At 36.2% G+C, this 19,861-nt stretch overlaps 1 protein-coding gene across 1 annotated transcript in view; it reads left to right on the top strand.

Annotated features, from left to right (window-relative positions):
• Positions 1-7,184: 7,184 nt before the first annotated feature.
• Positions 7,185-19,861, top strand: part of LOC128049450 (UDP-glucuronosyltransferase 2A2) — a 50,041-nt gene continuing 37,364 nt past the window's right edge. Inside the window, exon 1 of the mRNA XM_052641695.1 lies at positions 7,185-7,900. Within this exon, the coding sequence (XP_052497655.1) occupies positions 7,185-7,900 (716 nt within the window). The remainder of the gene's footprint in view (positions 7,901-19,861) is intronic.

Raw genomic sequence — 19,861 nt, 5'->3', positions numbered from 1 at the left:
AAACAAGGGTGTTTTCTTTTAAATAGGATATATAGCTGAGGAAACATGTTTTTAATGTCACAAAAGGGAGGAAATTAAATGTATTATGCTGGCAGATATATATGCTTACATTTACAGGTGCTATCTGAAGGCAATAGAAAAGCAAAACAGGTGGTTCATTATATGAAAACAGTGAATTAAAGAAAGAATTTTGTCTGCTGAGTTTTAATCTTTTCTATACTTTGCATTTTAAATCCATGATTTCAATTTTCCATTGACTATTTTTTATTATTCCACTCTCCAAATCTCAGGCAATATTAATTAATTCTATTAAATGAGCAACAATCTCTTTTTATTCAATATTTAGTACTTATGTACTCAGAGTTGGAGTCTGAAAATGGAAAGGAAAGGAGACTCAGAATTTGAAGAAGATGTAAAATGCAAGTCAAAACTAAAATGAGGTATCACCTCACACCTGTTACAATGGCTACAATAAAAAAAAATTACAAGCTAACAACAACAAATGATAATGAGTGTTGACAAGGCTGTGGAGAGAAGGGATCTCTGGTACACCATTGATGTTAGTGCAAAATGTTGCAGCAGCTATGGAAAATAGTATGGAGAGTCCTCAAAAATTACAAACAGCAATCTTGTGATTCAGCAACATCACTCCTAGGTATTCATCCCAAAGAATTAAAATTAGAATATCAAAGAGACATTTGTACTCCCATGTTTATTGCAAGAGTATTCAGAACAGTCAACATACGGAAGCAACCCAAGTGTTTATCAGCAGATGAATGGGTAAAGATAATATAGTATATACATACAAAATTTCCTCATGAATTAAGCTGCTGGCTTCTGAGTCATGTTAAAAAAATTAATTAATTTCTCTTTTACTAAACATATTGTTTGTAAGTCAGAATTAAGTTTCACATTTCATCAAGTGCTTTTTTTTGTAGAGAGACAATTATATAAATTTCACCTTAGCTCTAGTACGAGATACATAATATTAATGTGTTTCCTTTCAGTGAATCTTTTCATCTACAACCCTGACTTAACTGTAATGTATTTCTTCAGTGTTTTTAGAATATATTGCTAATATATTAATTAAGATATTTTTATTAACAATTCACAGTTCCATTATTTATCAACAACAGGTAGATGTCATCTTAATCTTGCACTAAAAATAATATTTATTGTTGCACTCAAAATTCACAGGGCATAAAAAAGACAAATATTTTTGTTTCTTTTTTTTGAAAACTACCCTTTAATCACATTACGATTAAGCACTTGGTCAGTTTCTGTAGTCAGATGACCTACATCCAAATCCCGGCTTTGTTATTACATCTCTGAATGATAGTGAGCAAATAACACACTTTCCTATGCTTTGGAATTTTTATTTGAAAACAGATAATAACATTACCTTCATCAAAAGATTGTAAGAATTAAATGAGTTAAGGTATGTAAAGTACTTAGAATGACACATGGCATATTAGAAATGCTCAATAAATGTTAAATTATTTGCATCAAATCTAATAAAAGTATATTTTATAAAAAAGACTGGTTGTAACTTGATTAAAAAATGGGAAGAAGAACTGAGTAGACATATTTCCAAAGTGGAAATGCAGATGGCCAACAGGCACATGAAAATATACTCGTCATTAATTTTAAAGAAATGCAAATCCAAATCACAATGAGATATTAATTACCTTACACCTGAAAGAAGGCTATCACCACAAAGAACACAAATAACAAATGTTGACAAGAAAGGAGGTGAAAGGAAACCCTTGTACACTGCTGGTGGGAATGTAAATTGATACAGCAACTAGAGAAAGTAATATGGAGGTTTCTTAAAATACTAAAAATAAAATTACCATATAAACCAGCAATTCTATTCTTAGGCATATATCCCCAAAAAACCAAAAACACTGATTTCAAAAGATATGCACACTCCAAAGTTCATAGCAGTGTTATTTAAAACTGCCAAGATATGAAATCCACCTAAGTGCCTAACTCAGATGAATGAATAAAGAAAATATGACCTATACAGACAATGGAATAGTGTTTGGGCATACAAAATGGAGAAGAAAATAGCAACTCACTCCAGGATTCATGCTTGGAGAATCCTATTGACAGAGGAGCCTGGCAGGATACACATCATGGGGTCATAAAGCGTCAGACATGACTGAAATGACTTAGCACGCATGCACAAAAAATGAAGTTTTGCAATTTGCAGCAACATACATGAAGTTGGAGGGCATTATGTCAAGTGACATAAGTCAGACAGAGAAAGACAAATACTGTATGATATCCTTTATTTGTGGAATCTAAAAAATACAACAAACTTGTGAATGAAACAAAAAAGAAGCAGACTCACAGATATAGAAAACAAGCCAGTGGTTACCAGCAGCAAGAGAAAAGGAGGAGAGGGGCAATATAGCGGTCGAAGAGTAAAAAAAAAATGAAAAAACAAAACAAATAGTTCCCAGGGAACCAAGGAAAGAATACACATTTAACAAAAGGCTAATCTGCTTTGGTGACAGACAGGGAGGTCTGGTGTGCTGCAGTTCATGGGGTCGCAAAGAGTTGAACATGACTGAGGGACTGAACTGAACCGAACTGAACTGAATCTGCTTTATAATGTAATGGGTGGGGAATGCAAAGAGTAAAATGATCTGTATAATCTTTTCTCCACTTAAGATCATAGTTCTCATATTTGTGTTACCCAACTAGCATTTATCTATTCAACTTCTTCCTAATCAAATGAGTGGTTTTAACGTTCTGGTTGGAAAGTTCAGGTAAGAAAAATTTTAAATTTTACAATAAGCAGTACAGATGGCTCCCCAGGGATGGGGGAGCCTCGTGGGCTGCCATCTATGGGGTCGCACAGAGTCGGACACGACTGAAGTGACTTAGCAGTATCAGCAGCAAGCAATGCATAATGTATACATGGCCATTGTATTTTCTTCTAAAATGTATCAGTCATTAGAAGGTTGATAGTTAACTTCTGGTTTGTTTTATTACTTCCCTTAAAAAATTTTTCAGGTTTTTTTGAAATAACTTGAGAGTTCCTCCCTACCTTGACTTCAGTGTTTTACACTTCACAATAACTTTGTAGATATTGGGGGAATTGTACGATAGAGCAACAATGTGTAAGTTTTATCAAAATGTGAGTTCAAGTGCCTTTTTAGAGCTTCAATCCAAGTGGAGAGTTTATTTCTTCCTCGTTAGCCAACACAAAAGGAACAAATAAGATTTATATTAATGTACATTGAAAGCAAAGGTGATTCTCACAAGTGGCTAATTTGTTCTTTAAGGTAAAACATGAATAAAGATTAAGATGTCATCCTTGGTGGGTATTTTATTTTTTTAATATTGTGCAGTGAATTTTTTATATCAGAAAATATACACATATCTCAAATAAATCTCAAATGAGGTAAAAGTGCTTAGTACTCAGTTGTGTCTGACTCTTTGTGACCCCATGGACTGTGGCCCTCCAGGCTCCTCTGTCCATGGGATTCTCCAGTCAAGAATACTGGAGTGGTTAGTCGACTTCTCGACCCAGAAATCAAACCCGGATCTACAGATTTGCAGGCAAATTCTTTACCATTTGAGGCATGAGGAAACCCTACACAAACCTCAAATAAGTATGCAAAGTCAAATTTATTTATTAAAAAAAGAAAATTTAAAGTTTCTTTAAGAAAATCCTGTTGTGTAAAAAATAAGCAATTTTGGTATTGTAAATACTATGCTTACTTCGTTTATGAAAATAGGTAAATCACAGATTTTATTATCATCATTTATGGGGGCATCAGAGGATGAGATGGCTGGACGGCATCACTGATGCGATGAACATGAACTTGGGCAAACTCTGGGAGTTGGTGAGGGGAAGGCATGCTGCAGTGTGTGGAGTAGCAAAGAGTTGGACACGACTGGGCGACTGAAAAGCAACATGAAAAAAATACTTGTATATACTAACCTTTGTTTACATTTGTTAGCTGTTTCTTTGAATTCAATTGATTTGACAAGTATATTAATCATATTTTAGTTGTATTTGCTCAAAAATTTTCTGGAAAGAGTGTATTAGCTTTTCAATGCTCTTAAGGTCAGAATAATTAAAATCATATTTTCAGATCCTCACATTGGGAAAAAAATATATTTTTACAATTTCTTTAAATTTCTATGATCAATATAATTTCTTCACTTATTTTGTATTAGCTCAAGAACAGAAACAAATCTAAAATTTAACCTCAATAGTTTGACAAATTTCTTAATACTTGTCACATGATTTAAAGCCAGAAAGTTTATAACATGAGCAGTTTCTTTTGTGTACATTACTCATCACTAATGTCCAGATACTTCTAACTCCAAGATGAGAGTCATATATTTCATCTTTCATAAGACTTTCCTATCTGTATCACCCCGTCTGAAAACAGTCTCTACTCTGTATAGCTCTGAAATATTTATTTGATGACCTGCATTGTTTCATCTGAAGATACTCAGCATTTTCCCTAATGAAGAAAAGGAATTCAAAGAGAAAGCTAATAGATTTTAAACATGTCTTTCTCTGCAGGCACTACGCTTGCTGCTTAGTTAGCATCAATTTATTGATTTAAATATGTATTTATTTTATACATTGTATTTATAATTGCATAATTTATAGTATCTATTGTATAGGTGTTCATTTATTATATATTAAAAATATTTTATTATCTATTTTATTGTATGATTTTACAACACAAAAGCACCTTAAGTTGTTTTTAATTTTCATTTTCTAGATAAAAAATCTAAGTCTCATAAATGCTAAATACTGTTATGCTGAGATTTTCTGGCCTGTGTGTGTGTGTGTGTGCTCAGTGGTGTCTCATTCTTCGGGACCCGGTGGACTGCAGTCTGCCAGGCTTCTCTGTCCATGGAAGTTTCCCAGGCAGGCATACTGAAATGGGTCTCCATTTCCTCCTCTGGGGGATCTCCCCGACCCAGGGATCAAACCCATGTCTCTCGCATCCCCTGCATTGGCAGTGGCTTCTTTACCACCAGCACCACATGGGAAACCCTGTTTTCGGCCTAACTGATTCTAAAATTGAATTTTTTAAATAAATCATGTGGACTTTAATATGGGCTTCCCAGGTGGCAGTAGTGGTAAAGAATCTGCCTGCCAGTGGAGGAGACATAAGAGACGTGGATTCAATCCCTGGGTCAGGAAGATCCCCCGGAGGAGGGCATGGCAACCCACTCCAGTATTCTTGCCTGGAGAATCCGTGGCCAGAGGAGCCTGGTGGGCTACAGTCTATACAGTAACATAGAGTCAGACAAGACTGAGGTGACAGCATACACACACAACTTTACGATGCTATGCTGCTTTTTGTTACATTTATGTTCACAATTTTTTCATGTTCCTCTGAGAGACTGTAAGATGAATGTAAGACTGTAAGTATCTCTTCAACTCATCTTTTGCCTAGGAGCGAGTTCTATGCCTAGTAGGTACCTAATGAACACATATAACCTGAATAAAGACAATGTTTTAGTTGTCTAAAACTGGATCTGATTCCCTGCTAGTGAATAAAATGAACAAAACAGCAGCACATTGTGACCAGTTGTTCATCCTAATGGATCAACTATTTTAGAGTCTCCAGGCAAGTGACCATGGACCAGGGGGACTCCAGCAGCCAGATATTTTGTTCATACCATAAAATCCTACTGCACAGAATCTTGAACTGAAATCCATCCCATGAACTGTCTTATTACTCTGCTAAGCTTTGAATGCTGCTGCTGCTGCTGCTGATGCTGCCGCTAAGTCGCTTTAGTCGTGTCCGACTCTGTGCGACCCCATAGATGGCAGCCCAACAGGCTCCCCCATCCTTGGGATTCTCCAGGCAAGAACACTGGAATGGGTTGCCATTTCCTTCTCCAATGCATGAAAGTAAAAAAGTGAAAGTGAAGTTGCTCAGTCGTGTCCGACTCTTAGCAACCCCATGGACTGCAGCCTACCAGGCTCCTCTGTCCATGGGATTTTCCAGGCAAGAGTACTGGAGTGGGGTGCCATTGCCTTTTCCTAAGCTTTGAATAACATTTTGTAAAATGTAGCAACTGTTTTAATAAAGCAGTTGCTGTTTCACTACAGATTATCTGGTGATGTGGAGCTCAGAAGTGACATCACTAAAAAATATAGGATTTTAAATTTTGATAGATTTATTAAAACAAAATGAGTCACCTCTACTTATTCATAAACATATACATATGCACAGTTTTCATAGAGATCATTTTACTGGGATGACTTGATTCTGCATTATTCTGTGTGAGTTACACGAATTTATATTGCACATTTTATTAATATACTGTCAGCATGTTTGTATATATTACTTGTAAGTTGTTTATTTAGTAATTTTTTGTCAATGATTCATTAACATAAAATATTTGCCTAAACATATTATTAAAGTACCAATTAACATTACAGTCACTTATATTTGTTTGCACTTTCCATTTTGTAAGTATTTCTTGCAATAATTTTATCTATTAATGGGGCTTCCCTTCTGACTCAAATGGTAAAGAATCTGCCTACCATGCAGGAGACCTAAGTTTGATCCCTGTGTCAGGAGGAACCCCTGGAGAAGAGAACGGCAACCCGCTGAAGTATTTTTGCCTGGAGAATTCCATGGACAAGCCTGGAAGACATAGTCCATGGGGTTGCAAAGAGCTAGACATGACTGAGTGACTAACATTACCTATTAGTAATTAAAAACTTCTTTAGAAGCTTAATTGTTGCTAGTGACATTATAAAATATATATTAAATATTAGCAAATCTATAGCATTAGCAACTCTACATTTTTTAGTAAGTTCTGGCTCTATCTGGAGTTTTGGTACCTAGGTCTGAGTGGAGAGTTGAAATATACAGTAGCTTTAAGAAGCCTAATAATAATAATTTAACAATTATAAGATGCAAAGGAAGGGTTGAAGGATCAAGTTCAAGAAAAGCATAAGAAAGCAAGATTCATAACCAAAGCTAAAGCACCAGGCTGAGAAATGACACAATTAATCTGTAATTGTCATAAAATTATGATTATAGAGCTACCACAACTAATGTCATTTTTACAGAGAAGTTTTGAATAAAAAATGAGAAATAATTTGTCTTTCCTTTTTGTTTAAAAAGCAGAGAAATTCCTTTGTGTCACACTTCATCACATCTTCTACATCAAGCAACATCATGTTGAACAAGATCAGTCTACTGTTGTCTCTTCAGATAAGTCTCCTAGGAACCACTTTTGGTGGGAATGTTCTGATTTGGCCAATGGAAGGTAGTCATTGGCTAAATGTTAAGATAATTATAGATGAGCTGATTAAAAAAGGGCATAATGTGACTGTCCTAGTTGCTTCTGGTGCACTTTTCATCACACCGACCTCTAACCCATCTCTGATATTTGAAATATATGAGGTACCCTTTGGCAAAGAAAGAATAGAAGGAGTGATCAAGGACTTTGTTTTGACCTGGATGGATCACAGACCATCTCCTTTAACCATTTGGAGATTCTATCAAGAGATGGCCAAAGTCATCAAGGACTTCCACATGGTGGCCAGAGAAATCTGTGACGGTGTTCTCAAAAATGAAAAGCTAATGGAAAAGCTGAAGAAAAGCAAATTTGAGGTCTTGGTATCAGATCCAGTCTTTCCTTGTGGTGATATAATAGCTTTAAAATTGGGACTACCATTTATCTACTCCTTGAGGTTTTCTCCAGCCTCAACAGTGGAAAAACACTGTGGGAAGGTACCGTACCCTCCTTCCTATGTTCCTGCTATTTTATCAGAACTCACTGACCAGATGTCTTTCACTGACAGAATAAGAAATTTCATTTCATACCATCTACAGGACTACATGTTTAATACTCTGTGGAAATCGTGGGATTCCTACTATAGTAAAGCTTTGGGTATGTTACATTTTTATTATTAAGTTTTAACAAACAGAGCTTTATATCACTTCTTCTCTGTTTCCCTATGGCTATTCTTCTTCAACCCTACATATTGATTACTATCTATTACTATCATTTGCTATCAAAAATGAAGATAAAAGACACTATGCTTTGGAACTACAATGTGCTGTTTCCTAATTTTATGGACTTGAAGATACCAAATAAGTTCTTTTATGGATAACATTTTGTGACAAATACCAAAGTTTAAAAATAGGACTAAATTCTCATTTAGATATTGTATTGAAAACAGAAATTCCCTAGAAACTCTAGTGGGATGTGGAAAAACCTGGAAGAAATTAAGCTTTCTACAAGCCCATTACCAGTATAAACATTTGTGTGTGTGTGTTTAAAAACATTATATGTTTATGAAAATGTTTGATTGTTGCACATAGACTTCCTACTTGTGTACTAGACACCCTCTAGATAGAGAGGTTATAACAAGGACTGAGGTCAAGTTCCTGGCTTCAAGGATTTCACAGTCAAGCAGAGAAACCAGACATAAAAATAAATATTTACAGTATAAATGATGTGAATAATGGAAATATGTATAAAGGACAGAGATAGTATTAGATTGGCCAAAGAAGTTTCTTCAGGGTCTCTAATGTCTTATGGCAAAAATATAAAGGAGACAGATGGTGTGTGTGTCAAGAGAGTGCTATTTTTAAAACTTCAGAATTGAGGTGTTCCATCTCAGAAGGAAATTTCAGGAATTTTCCTGAAAACGAAATGTAAGGAAGGAAGCAATGTGCCCAATATTGTGGAGTCTTAAAACAGCCTATGTGTGCTGGATATTATTGATGGTTCAGTATTCAGTATTCATGAAGGTCAACGTGTAAAAGTCAGGAAGCATGAGGAATAACTTTGGAGATGTCAGGACAGCAAGAATGAATTTATTCAATAAGTATTTACCAAGCCTCTAGTATGTCATGCTAAAAATCTTTGTTTTTAGATAATAAGTAGTGGGAAAGTTTAAAGAAATGTATTTTACGTAAATTATTTAGATAGTTGTGGACCTTGAATGAAAGGTTGTTAGATGTAGGCCATTGCATCACTCCTGGAAAGATGTGATAAGAGCATGCACGAGTGAAGTAGCTTACAAAGAGAGAAAAACAATGCAGATAATGCATATGGGAGAACAGGCTCATGATAACCAGTTTTCAAACAGGAGTTGTGACCATGAAGGTGTCATTAAGCTTCCTTGTACCTGCAGTTCTTTATCCAGATAAGCGGGCTATTGAAAGAACTAAATGGGTTGACATATAAAAGGATTTTAAGATAGTGTCTAGGAGCTAGTGACCAATCAATTTTTAATACCTCTTTATTAGGTAAAATTAATGAGGTGATAATTGATTGGTGTGGAGTATTAAGGATGAGGAAGAGATTAATATGGTTTATTCTTCAGATATTAATTGACATGCATGCATGCTTAGTGGTGTCAATTCTTTGTGATCCCATGGACTGTAGCTTGCCAGGCTCCTCAGTCCATGGGATTCTCCAGGCAAGAATACTGGAATGGGTTGCCATTTCCTTCTCTGGGGATCTTTCTGAGCCGGGATTAAAGCCTGTGTCTGACGTCTCCTGCACTGGCAGGCGGATTCTTAACCACTGAGCCACCTGGGAAGCCTGATATGATTGACATATAACATTAATTACTTTCAGATACACAGCATAATGATTTGATATTTGTATATATGGCTAAATGATCACCACAATGAATCTGGTTAACATCAGCCAGCACATAGTTACAATGATTTTTCCTTGAGATAGTAATTTAAAAATCAGTTCTTTCAGCAAATTTCAAATATACAATACAGTTTATTATTATTAACTATAGTCACCATGCAGAGAAGTAGTCACCATGCAGAGAAGGCAGTAGCAGCCCACTCCAGTACTCTTGCCTGGAGAGTCCCATGCACAGAGAAGCCTGGTGGGCTGCAGTCCATGGAGTCGCGAAGAGTCGAGCACGATTGAATGACTCCACTTTCACTTTTCACTTTCATGCATTGGAGAAGGAAATGGCAACCCACTCCATTGTTCTTGCCTGGAGAATCCCAGGGACGGGGGAGCCTGCTGGGCTGCTGTCTATGGGGTGGCACAGAGTTGGACACGACTGACGCGACTTAGAAGCAGCAGCAGCAGCATACTCACTATACTGTGTGTTATATCCTCAGGACTTATCTAAATATTTTAACCTGGAAATTTGTACCCTCTGATCTCCTTCACCCATTTCATCTACCCTCTACTCTTATCTCTGGCAGCCACCAATATGTTCTACTGTATCTATGAGTTAAGGTTTTATTTGTTTTAAGATATAGACATAAAAAGATTTTATGGTATCTGTCTTTTTCTGTCTGACATTTCACTCAACACAATGTCCTCAAGGTCCAAGGTCCATCCATGTTGTCATTTGGGATTTCCTCCTTTGCTTTGCCTAAATAATATATCAGTGCGTGTGTGTGTGTGTGTTGGGGGGGGGGTGGGTGGGTGGATGTGGGTGTGTTGGTGTGTGTGTAGCCAAGACATGAAAACAACATCAATGAATAAATAAAAATGTGAAATCACATGCAGCTATTGTAGATGATGCTGCAATTAACATGGGCCATAGATATTTTTTGAAGTTAGAAATAGAGGAAAACAATAGAATGGGAATGACTAGAGATCTCTTCAAGAAAATTAGAGACACCAAGAGGACATTTCATGCAAATATGGCCTCAATAAAGGACACAAATGGTATGGCCCTAACGGAAGCAGAAGATATTAAGAAGAGGTGGCAAGAATACACAGAAGAACTGTACAAAAAAGATCTTCATGACCCAGATAATCACAACAGTATGGTCATTCACCTAGAGACAGACATCCTGGAATGTGAAGTCAAGTGGGCCTTAGGAAGCAAAACTACGAACAAAGCTAGTGGAGGTGATGGAATTCCAGTTAAGCTATTTCAAATCCTGGAATACGATGCTGTGAAAGTGCTGCACTCAATATGCCAGCAAATTTGGAAAAGTCAGCAGTGGCCATAAGAATGGAAAAGGTCAATTTTCATTCCAATCCCAAAGAAAGGCAATGCCAAAGAATGCTCAAACTACCTGCACAATTGCACTCATCTCACATGCTAGTAAAGTAATGTTCAAAATTCTCCAAGCCAGGCTTCAGCAGAACGTAAACTGTGAACTTCCAGATGTTCAAGCTGGTTTTAGAAAAGGCAGAGGAACCAGAGATCAAACTGTCAACATCTGTTGGATCATCAAAAAAGCCAGAGAGTTCTAGAAAGACATCTACTTCTGCTTTATTGACTATGCCAAAGCCTGTGACTGTGTGGATCAAAATAAACTGTGGAAAATTCTTCAAGAGATGGGAATACCAGACCACCTGACCTGTCTCTTGAGAAACCTGTATGCAGGTCAGGAAGCAATAGTTAGAACTGGACATGGAGCAACAGACTGGTTCCAAATAGGAAAAGGAGTACGTCAAGGCTGTATATTGTCACCCTGCTTATTTAACTTATATGCAGAGTACATCATGAGAAACACTGGAGTGGAAGAAGCACAAGCTGGAATCAAGATTGCCGGGAGAAATATCAATAACCTTAAATATGCAGATGACACCACCCTTATGGCAGAAAATAAAGAACTAAAGAGTCTCTTGATGAAAGTGAAAGAGGAGAGTGAAAAAGTTTGCTTAAAGCTCAACATTCAGAAAATTAAGATCATGGCATCTGGTCCTGTCATTTCAGGGCAAATAGATGGGGAAACAGTGGAAACAGTGGCCTACTTTATTGTTTTGGGCTCCAAAATCACTGCAGATGGTTATTGCAGCCGTGAAGTTAAAAGACGCTTACTCCTTGAAAGGAAAGTTATGACCAACCTAGATAGCATACTCAAAAGCAGAGACATTATTTTGTCAACGAAGGGCCTTCTAGTCAAGGCTATGGTTTTTCCTGTGGTCATGTATAGATGTGAGAGTTGGACTATAAAGAAAGTTGAGTGCCGAAGAATTGATGCCTTTGAACTGTGGTGTTGGAGAAGACTCTTGAGAGTCCCTTGGACTGCAAGGAGATCCAACCAGTCCATCCTAAAAGAGATCAGTCCTGGGTGTTCTTTGGACGGACTGATGTTGAAGCTTCAACTCCAATACTTTGGCCACCTGATGCAAACATCTGACTCATTTGAAAAGACCCTGATGCTGGGAAAATTGAGAGCAGGAGGAGGGGGACGACAGAGGATGAGATGGTTGGATGGCATCACTGACTCAATGGACACGGGTTTGGGTGAACTCCGAGAGTTGGTGATGGACAGGGAGGCCTGACGTGCTGTGGTTCATGCAGTTGCAAAGAGTTGGACACGACTTAGCGACTGAACTGAACTGAGTCTTCACTTCCTTCGATCAATATGCAGAAGTGGAATTGTTGTATCATATGGTAGTTCTATCTTCAGTTGTTTGAGGAGCCTCCATACTGTTTTCTATAGTGAGCTGTGCCAATTTATGTTCCTACCAACATTGCACAAGGGTTCCCTTACTTCACATTCTCACCTACATTTATTTATTTTTTATGTTTTTGATAACAGCCATCCTAAGAAGTGTAAGATAATAGCTCATCACGGTTTTGATTTTCATTTCCTTGATGATTAGTGCTTTTGAATACTTTTTCATGTTTCTGTTGGCCATCTGTATGTGTTTGGGAAAATGTCAGTTCAGGTCCTCTGACCATTTTCAGTCACATTGTATGTATTTTTGTTACTAAGATGTATAAGTTTTTATATACTTTGGATATTAGCCCCTTGTTGGATATATGATTTGTAAATATTTTCTCCCATTTGATAGGTTGCCTTTTAATGTTGTTGGCACTTTACTTTTTTTTGTGCAGAAGCTTTCTAGTTTGTTGTAGTCCTACATGTTTATTTTTGCCTTTATTGCCTTTGCATTTGGTAAAAATCCAGAAAAGCATCCCCAAGATCTATACCAAGGAGATTAGTGCCTATGTTTTCCCCCAGGAGTTCTGTGGTTTCAGTTCAAACTATAAAAGTCTTTAATCCATTTTGAGTTAATTTTTGTACATGTTGTAAGATAGGGATCCAATTTCATTCTTTCACATGTGACTGTGTAGTTTTCCCAACACCATTTATTGAAGAGACTGTCTTCTCCACTGTATATTCTTGGCTCCTTTGCTATAACTTAATTGACCACATATGAGTGGGTTTATTGGTGAGAAGTATTAAGAGGGATGTCAGTTATAATTGGTTCATCATTTCTTTTGGGTATGTTAAATAGTTGCCCGCAAATTGAAAAGAAGACAGATATTTCTCTCCTGGAATCTAAATAAAAATCCACCCATTCTAGTGTTTAGAGAGAATAAGCACAGCTACTGTGGTGATCATGAGTTACCCAGTGAAGATAAAGAGATGGTCAGCATCCTAGGGCTAAAACGGTACCTTAAAATTTAAGGAAGAGGATAAAGGAGCGGCAATTTCATGAGGCAACAAAGCTGTAAAGATGTTTGAAAACTCTTTAACTCCTCATGCATGTAGTAAGCTAACAGTGAAATCTGAACGTGTGCAGCATCTCAGTTAGTGAACTAGAGGAATGCACATCTAGAGCTCCTTGGTCATGATACATGTCTGCATTCTCATCTCATCATTTATGTTTTTTATCAACTACTCATTGTCAAGCTTGGGATAATAATGATCAGGATTATGAGGTTCTTCGTGTTGGTAAAATTATCCCTTATAAACCTTCCCCATGCTAGCAATCTCAAAATCACTTTTCATTATATTGTGTTTGTAAGTTAATACTGGTAATAAAACCACACTATTTTCCCTGTCTTAAGACCTTAGAATAATCTTTCTTAACAAATTTATTCATGGGAATGTAATGAAGATTTCTAAAAAGGTTTTTACCCTCTAATTTTGATAATATCATGTTTCTAGTCAAATTACACTGTTCCGACTTAGAATGACTATTTAAAGTTCGTTTTACTAAAACACAATATTCTTAAGTCTGGGGACTTGAATGGTCATGTTCAAAAGATCAGGTAAGAAAGAAAAGTACTGATACAACAAAGTAATTTATTTTGGGTGGACTTTGTACATGCAGAATGATAAATGAGGATTGTGAACAGAACTGATATATAAAGAACTTATTTCCAACTTATAATTTAAATTTATCTTTTACTTTAGCTTGAGTGCTCTAATCAAAATCATTGCGAAAAATACATATCCACTCAGGTCTCAAATTTTCACACCTGAGTAAATAAATGGAGGAGCAAATAAATGGAGTCAAAAAAAGTAAGATTATTTTCGGCAGTGGAATGCTCTAAGAACCTTAGAGTGAGTCCTTAATCTCTTCTAATTGCTAGAAATTGGATATTATGTGGTAATTACCTCTTTTATTTCAGACATTGGATATTTGGTTCAAACTCATGAATATCATTATAGTAATACCATGTAATATTTGTTGATCTCTTCTGTGTCACTGTACAGTGTGATGAGTGTTTCACATTTAGTAGCTATCTTAATCTTTAATGAAGTTTTGAAGAAAAATCTACAATTACAAATGAGAATACTGAAGCTTAGAAATAGTGAACATGTTAAAATCAAATCATATATCTCTTAGGTTGAGAAAATTTTCAAACAGGTGTTTCTAACACCAAAGCATTTAGAAGGATTTTTCTCTCCTTTAAAATAAATTATCAATTTTTCAGACTCTTTTAAGATGAAACTTTCTTGTGTACTGTTCTTCTTCCTTTCAATGTATTTAGTTTTGAAATCTATTCTATTTCTCTCCTAGTTTAATTTGCTAGATGGAGTTTAATTTGGCCATATTATCATGAAGCAGCTTGCTATTCCTTTAGGCATAGGCCTCCAAGTGACTCCATTTGCATGAGGCAATCTGCCTGAGGATAGCTTTCTGGTCCTAAGAAAGCTCCACATTAACTGAAAGTGAGAAATAGCTCTTGCAGATTTCAGATATATTTGTTTAAAGCTGACCTAGGTAAAGTTTATTTTTGTTTATATTAACAACAGAAAATCTACCACAAAAACTGGGGAAACATTTAGGGAAATAATAATATAGCATTTTTAATCCAGTAAAAATGCTCACTATAATCCATAAATATTACCTATTACTAACAACAGTTTTACTCTGTGGCCACTATAAAAGTAAACAGTTTTTTTCTGTGATCTTTATATACTAGATTTATATAAATAAACAATGTATTTTTAGAGATGAATAATTAGGTGAGTAACCTTTAAAAACTAATGCCGTCTATAATAACAATAGACAGTCATGCAAATATATAAAGTTCAATAGAAAAAACAGCAGACCTTCAAAAAAAAGTGTGACCATAGTACTCAGATCTTCACATGAACAAGGGACTCACTAAGCATAGGTAATTAACGTAAAATAAAGTGCTAGAAATGAGACAAATCTGAGTGTGTATTATCTGCATAGTGATTAATTTCCAGTAGTCATTTTAAGGTAGAAAAAAAAATGTATTGGGGTCTTTTCCCTGAAGAGTAGTACATTTTGATTTGGATTTTTATTTCTGTTTTTCTCTTCTTAGTCTTTCCTTTGCTTCCCTCTCTCCTTCCTTCCTTCTTCTAGTTTAAATTTCAATTGACCTTGATTACTTTGAAGTTTTCAAATCACCACTAGTAACATTCCCTTTTCCACAGTTACCCATAAGCCAGATGATAACCATAGGTGTGATATCCAAGATGGAATTTGTTGCGGGACTTCCACAATTCCCAGGAAGAACTTTCACTGTGTTTTGCTCCCACTCAATGTAAGGGAATGAAGGTTATAATCTTTATGGGTATAATAATCTTGAGCCTTATATCTTTGTATTTCTTCAGTCATTTTTGAAACTTGGAACTGAATACTGTTAGTGTTAGATCATGTGTGAGGTGCCTGGACACAGCATGACTTGCACTTGTGGAGAAATTTGTAGGTGTTTGGGAACATCTGCATTAAAGCTCATGTGCCCCAGGCAGCCATTGTCTGAGGAGTAGAGAGAGGAGGTAAGCCTCGTTGATGAGATCTGGTTAAATTAATCACTTTAAAATCAGATTCTTTTCTTACAGCAGGAATATAGCTAACATTCATTAAGCACAAATGCTATTCTTATTCTGAATAATTTACATACATTTCTTAACTCAGGGCTTCCCAGGTGGCTCAGTGGTAAAGAATCCACCTGTTAATGCAGGAGATACAGATTTAATCCCTGGGTGAGGAAGATCCCCTGGAGGAGGAAACAGCAACTCACTCTAGTATTCTTGCTTGGAGAATTCCATGGGCAGAGGAGCCTGGTATGCACAGTTCATGGGGTCTCAAAAGAGTTGGACATGGCTTAGTGACTAAACAACAATTGCTTCACTCAGTACTCATAACTACAGAAAATAGGCACTTTCATTTCTGCTTATTTTGTAATGACCCTGAGTAACTTGCCTGTGGTTATAAGCAAGGAAGTGGTGAAGTATTTAATGCCAAACCCAGTGCTGGCATTTCTTTATAGAGAGCTTTAAAAGAGGTTTATACAGGGTACAACAAAAGGAAAAAAAGAAAGTGCACATAAGTTTAAAATGTCAAGTGAATTAACTAAATGCTAATCAAACAGCTCAAATATAATTGAAGCACTGATGAAAGGCCAAAAACTCTGAAGTGACTGAAGAGGTGATTACTCCTATTCCTAAAACAGTGTTAGGACTGGTTTGCAGACTTCTGCGGCCGATGGAGCCATCTCCAAATCTGAGTGACAATGAGAAATAAGTCAGCACAATTAAGTCCTAACATCCAGAGCAACGTTCAGGGAGCACACAGGAAGGGGAAACCATCAAGCCAGGGCATTTTTGGGAAAAAATGTTGTAAGAAAAACTCCTGTATAAAAATATTGTCTTAGAGATTTTCAATTCAAACTAATTGCATATTTTAAGATACTTTGATTTAGTTTTATTGGGCTTCCCTGGTGGCTCAGTGGTAAAAAATATCTCCCTGCCAATGCAGGAGACATTGGTTCGATACTTGGGTCAGGAAGAGCCCCTAGAGGAGGAATGGCAACCCACTCCAGTATTTCTTGCCTGAGAAATTCTATGGACAGAGGCGCCCAGTAGGCTCCAGTCCATGGGGTCACCAAAGAGTCAGACATTACTTAGTGACTAAACAAACAAACAATTTAGTCTTATATAGATGACTAACATTCTCCAGCAAGTGTATATACACACTCTTATTAAATCATATTCTGAGAATTTTATTACTACTGAAAACTTTATTACTACTGAGAGCCCTTTTTTTCAAAATAGAGAATGAACAGGAGCAATTGATTCTGAAGTGGAACAAAACCTGCCAGCCCCAAAAGTGTCTCTTTGGCTTGAAGATTATCTGGGGCTGAATGTTTTTAATAAGAGACAAAGACTCAGGAAGTCTTTGTTTTTTTTTTTTTTAACCTCCTCATTAACAGCTTAAGATAATTTAGATAAGGTACTTGGTCCCAGAAGAGCCCTTCCACCAGAGAGATCTACAGAGAACATGGGCTGCTGTGGTAGGGAACTCACCAGGGCCTGGGGACCAAAACCCATTCTGTGTTCCATTGTCACTATGGCATAGCAAACATTCCTTTACAAAATATTTGATTTTTCATCTCCATGTGAATTCCCTTCCTCCCCTTTAAAACCCCAAGCCCCTGCCACCTTCTCTCAGGTGGCATGAAAGTGGAAGTGAAAGTTAGTCACTCAGTCCTGTTGGACTCTTTGTGTCCACAAGGACTATAGCCCACCAGGGTCCTCTGTCCATGGGATTATCCAGGCAAGAGTACTGGAGTGGGCTGCCATTTCCTTCTCCAGGGGATCCTCCTGACCCAGGGATTGAACCTGGGTCTCCTGTGTTGCAGGCAAATTCTTTACTGTCTGAGCCATTAGGTGGCATGCAAGCCTCAATTATCTAGCTTGTTCTTGGACTTCCTAGTGGTCTTATGGAGACCCTGCTGCTGCTGTTGCTAAGTCGCTTCAGTCGTGTCTGACTCTGTGCGACCCCATAGATGGCAGCCTACCAGTCTCCCCCATCCCTGGGATTCTCCAGGCAAGAACACTGGAATGGGTTGCCATTTCCTTCTCCAATGCATGAAAGTGAAAAGTGAAAGTGAAGTCACTCAGCCATGTCCAACTCTTAGCGACCCCATGGACTGCAGCCCACCAGGCTCCTCCATCCATATGATATTCCAGGCAAGAGTACTGGAGTGGGGTGCCATATATGTCATTAAATTTGGTTTTTCCCCTGTTTATCCGTCTCATGTTGATTTAATTCTTAGATGAGTCAGAAGAACCTAGAAAAGGTAAAGGGAAAGTGTTTTTCCTCCCCTAAAATTCAAAGTACAATAACAGTATTGTAATTGGTACAAATGTTCTATGACTGATCTAGTTTTCAGTTGTGGTACTTATATTTCACAGGCATATACTTTTAAAATTATTTCCTGAGCTTTTTAGTTACATTTAAGATGCCATTATCAAATATTCACAATTGTGAAATACAGCGTTTTCTAATTTTTACTATTATAAAATGTACCTCAACTATTTCATTTAAAAAGTAGAATATAGAAGAAAAAAAATTGGATGGAAAACCAAAATACTTATGTATTTCTAGCATTATGACTTTCAGATTATTGAAACCTCTCTTGACCTATTTTCTTACATACAAATTGATAGAGTTGGGCCAACTGGACATATGCTGTCTCCAGAATGACAATTTCACAATACTATTGCTGAAACCTTATTCAGAAGAGCTATTAGTGAACTAATAAAACAAATGTGTGATTGTTTTAAGTTACAAAACTTTAATTTTTCATGAAATTATGCACATTTGGCTTGTTATTTTTTCACTAATGGAAATTTAAATCAGCTTATACTTAATCAGCATATGTCCCCAAACACAATTTATTTTTTAATCCCTTCATAATTTTTGAATTTGCAAATTATGAATAATTTAGACATATGGGAAATTATGGAATTAAAAAAACAGATACCTCTATTGATTATAATGAGATTATTTCAACAGTCAAGAATAATTTAATATCTATCTATCTATAAATATATATCACTTACTAATCAATTTTGTTATCTCTTATTGTCTTTATTAAAATAGAAAATTATATTATTGTCCTGAAGAGATCACTTAACAGTGGAAAGCTGATTCCATGAGCTCTTGAATTTTCTTTTTTTTTTATTTAGGGTAATTTAGGTCTGCCTACTTGCATTTGATTTTGGATATATTTTGATAAGTGTTATCATAGTTATTGACAGTAATCTCTAATTAATTATTATATTATACTTACATAGACTTCGATAATTAGACAAATCTCAGTATTTTACATATAAATGTTCAGTTTATACTCTTTATATGCTCAGTATTTAACATATAAACTCTCAGTTATTCTTTATATGTGCTTTGTCTCCTTTCTGTAAGAAGGTCATGATAGCAATAGATTTCTTTATGAAGATATTTCAAATTCTCTTCACTAAACCTATTTCAATGGACCTCACGATTACTCACACTCTTCTCTTGCTATTTTTCTTCAAAATCTAATCAATTTTAAAATTGTAGCCACTATAATCAAACTGGGGCTAGCTCTTGAAAGGACACAAATATAATCATTCTAAAAGTATCACTTCTCTGTGCTCTTTCCCTTTCTCTGCTTTCCTGGTCCTCTTGTTCTTTAGGGGTCTGAAATGACACAATTCAGAGGCAATAGATTATGAAGATAAAATTCAGCAATTAATTTCCATTCTCATTTCCCACCTTCTATTCTTTTAATCACTTTATTTGTTCTTATTTTCTCTTTTTAATGGCAGCCTTTAAATATTTTAACTTTTAAAACAGCAATGTTGTATATTAATAGTTGACCTTGTTCGATTTGGTATTCACTAAGAACCTC

Source organism: Budorcas taxicolor, chromosome 6, assembly GCF_023091745.1.
Source record: "Budorcas taxicolor isolate Tak-1 chromosome 6, Takin1.1, whole genome shotgun sequence".
In the NCBI taxonomy this organism is placed as follows: Eukaryota; Metazoa; Chordata; class Mammalia; order Artiodactyla; family Bovidae; genus Budorcas; species Budorcas taxicolor.
Note: the sequence above shows the minus strand (reverse complement) of the source record. Positions and strands in the feature narration are given on the sequence as shown.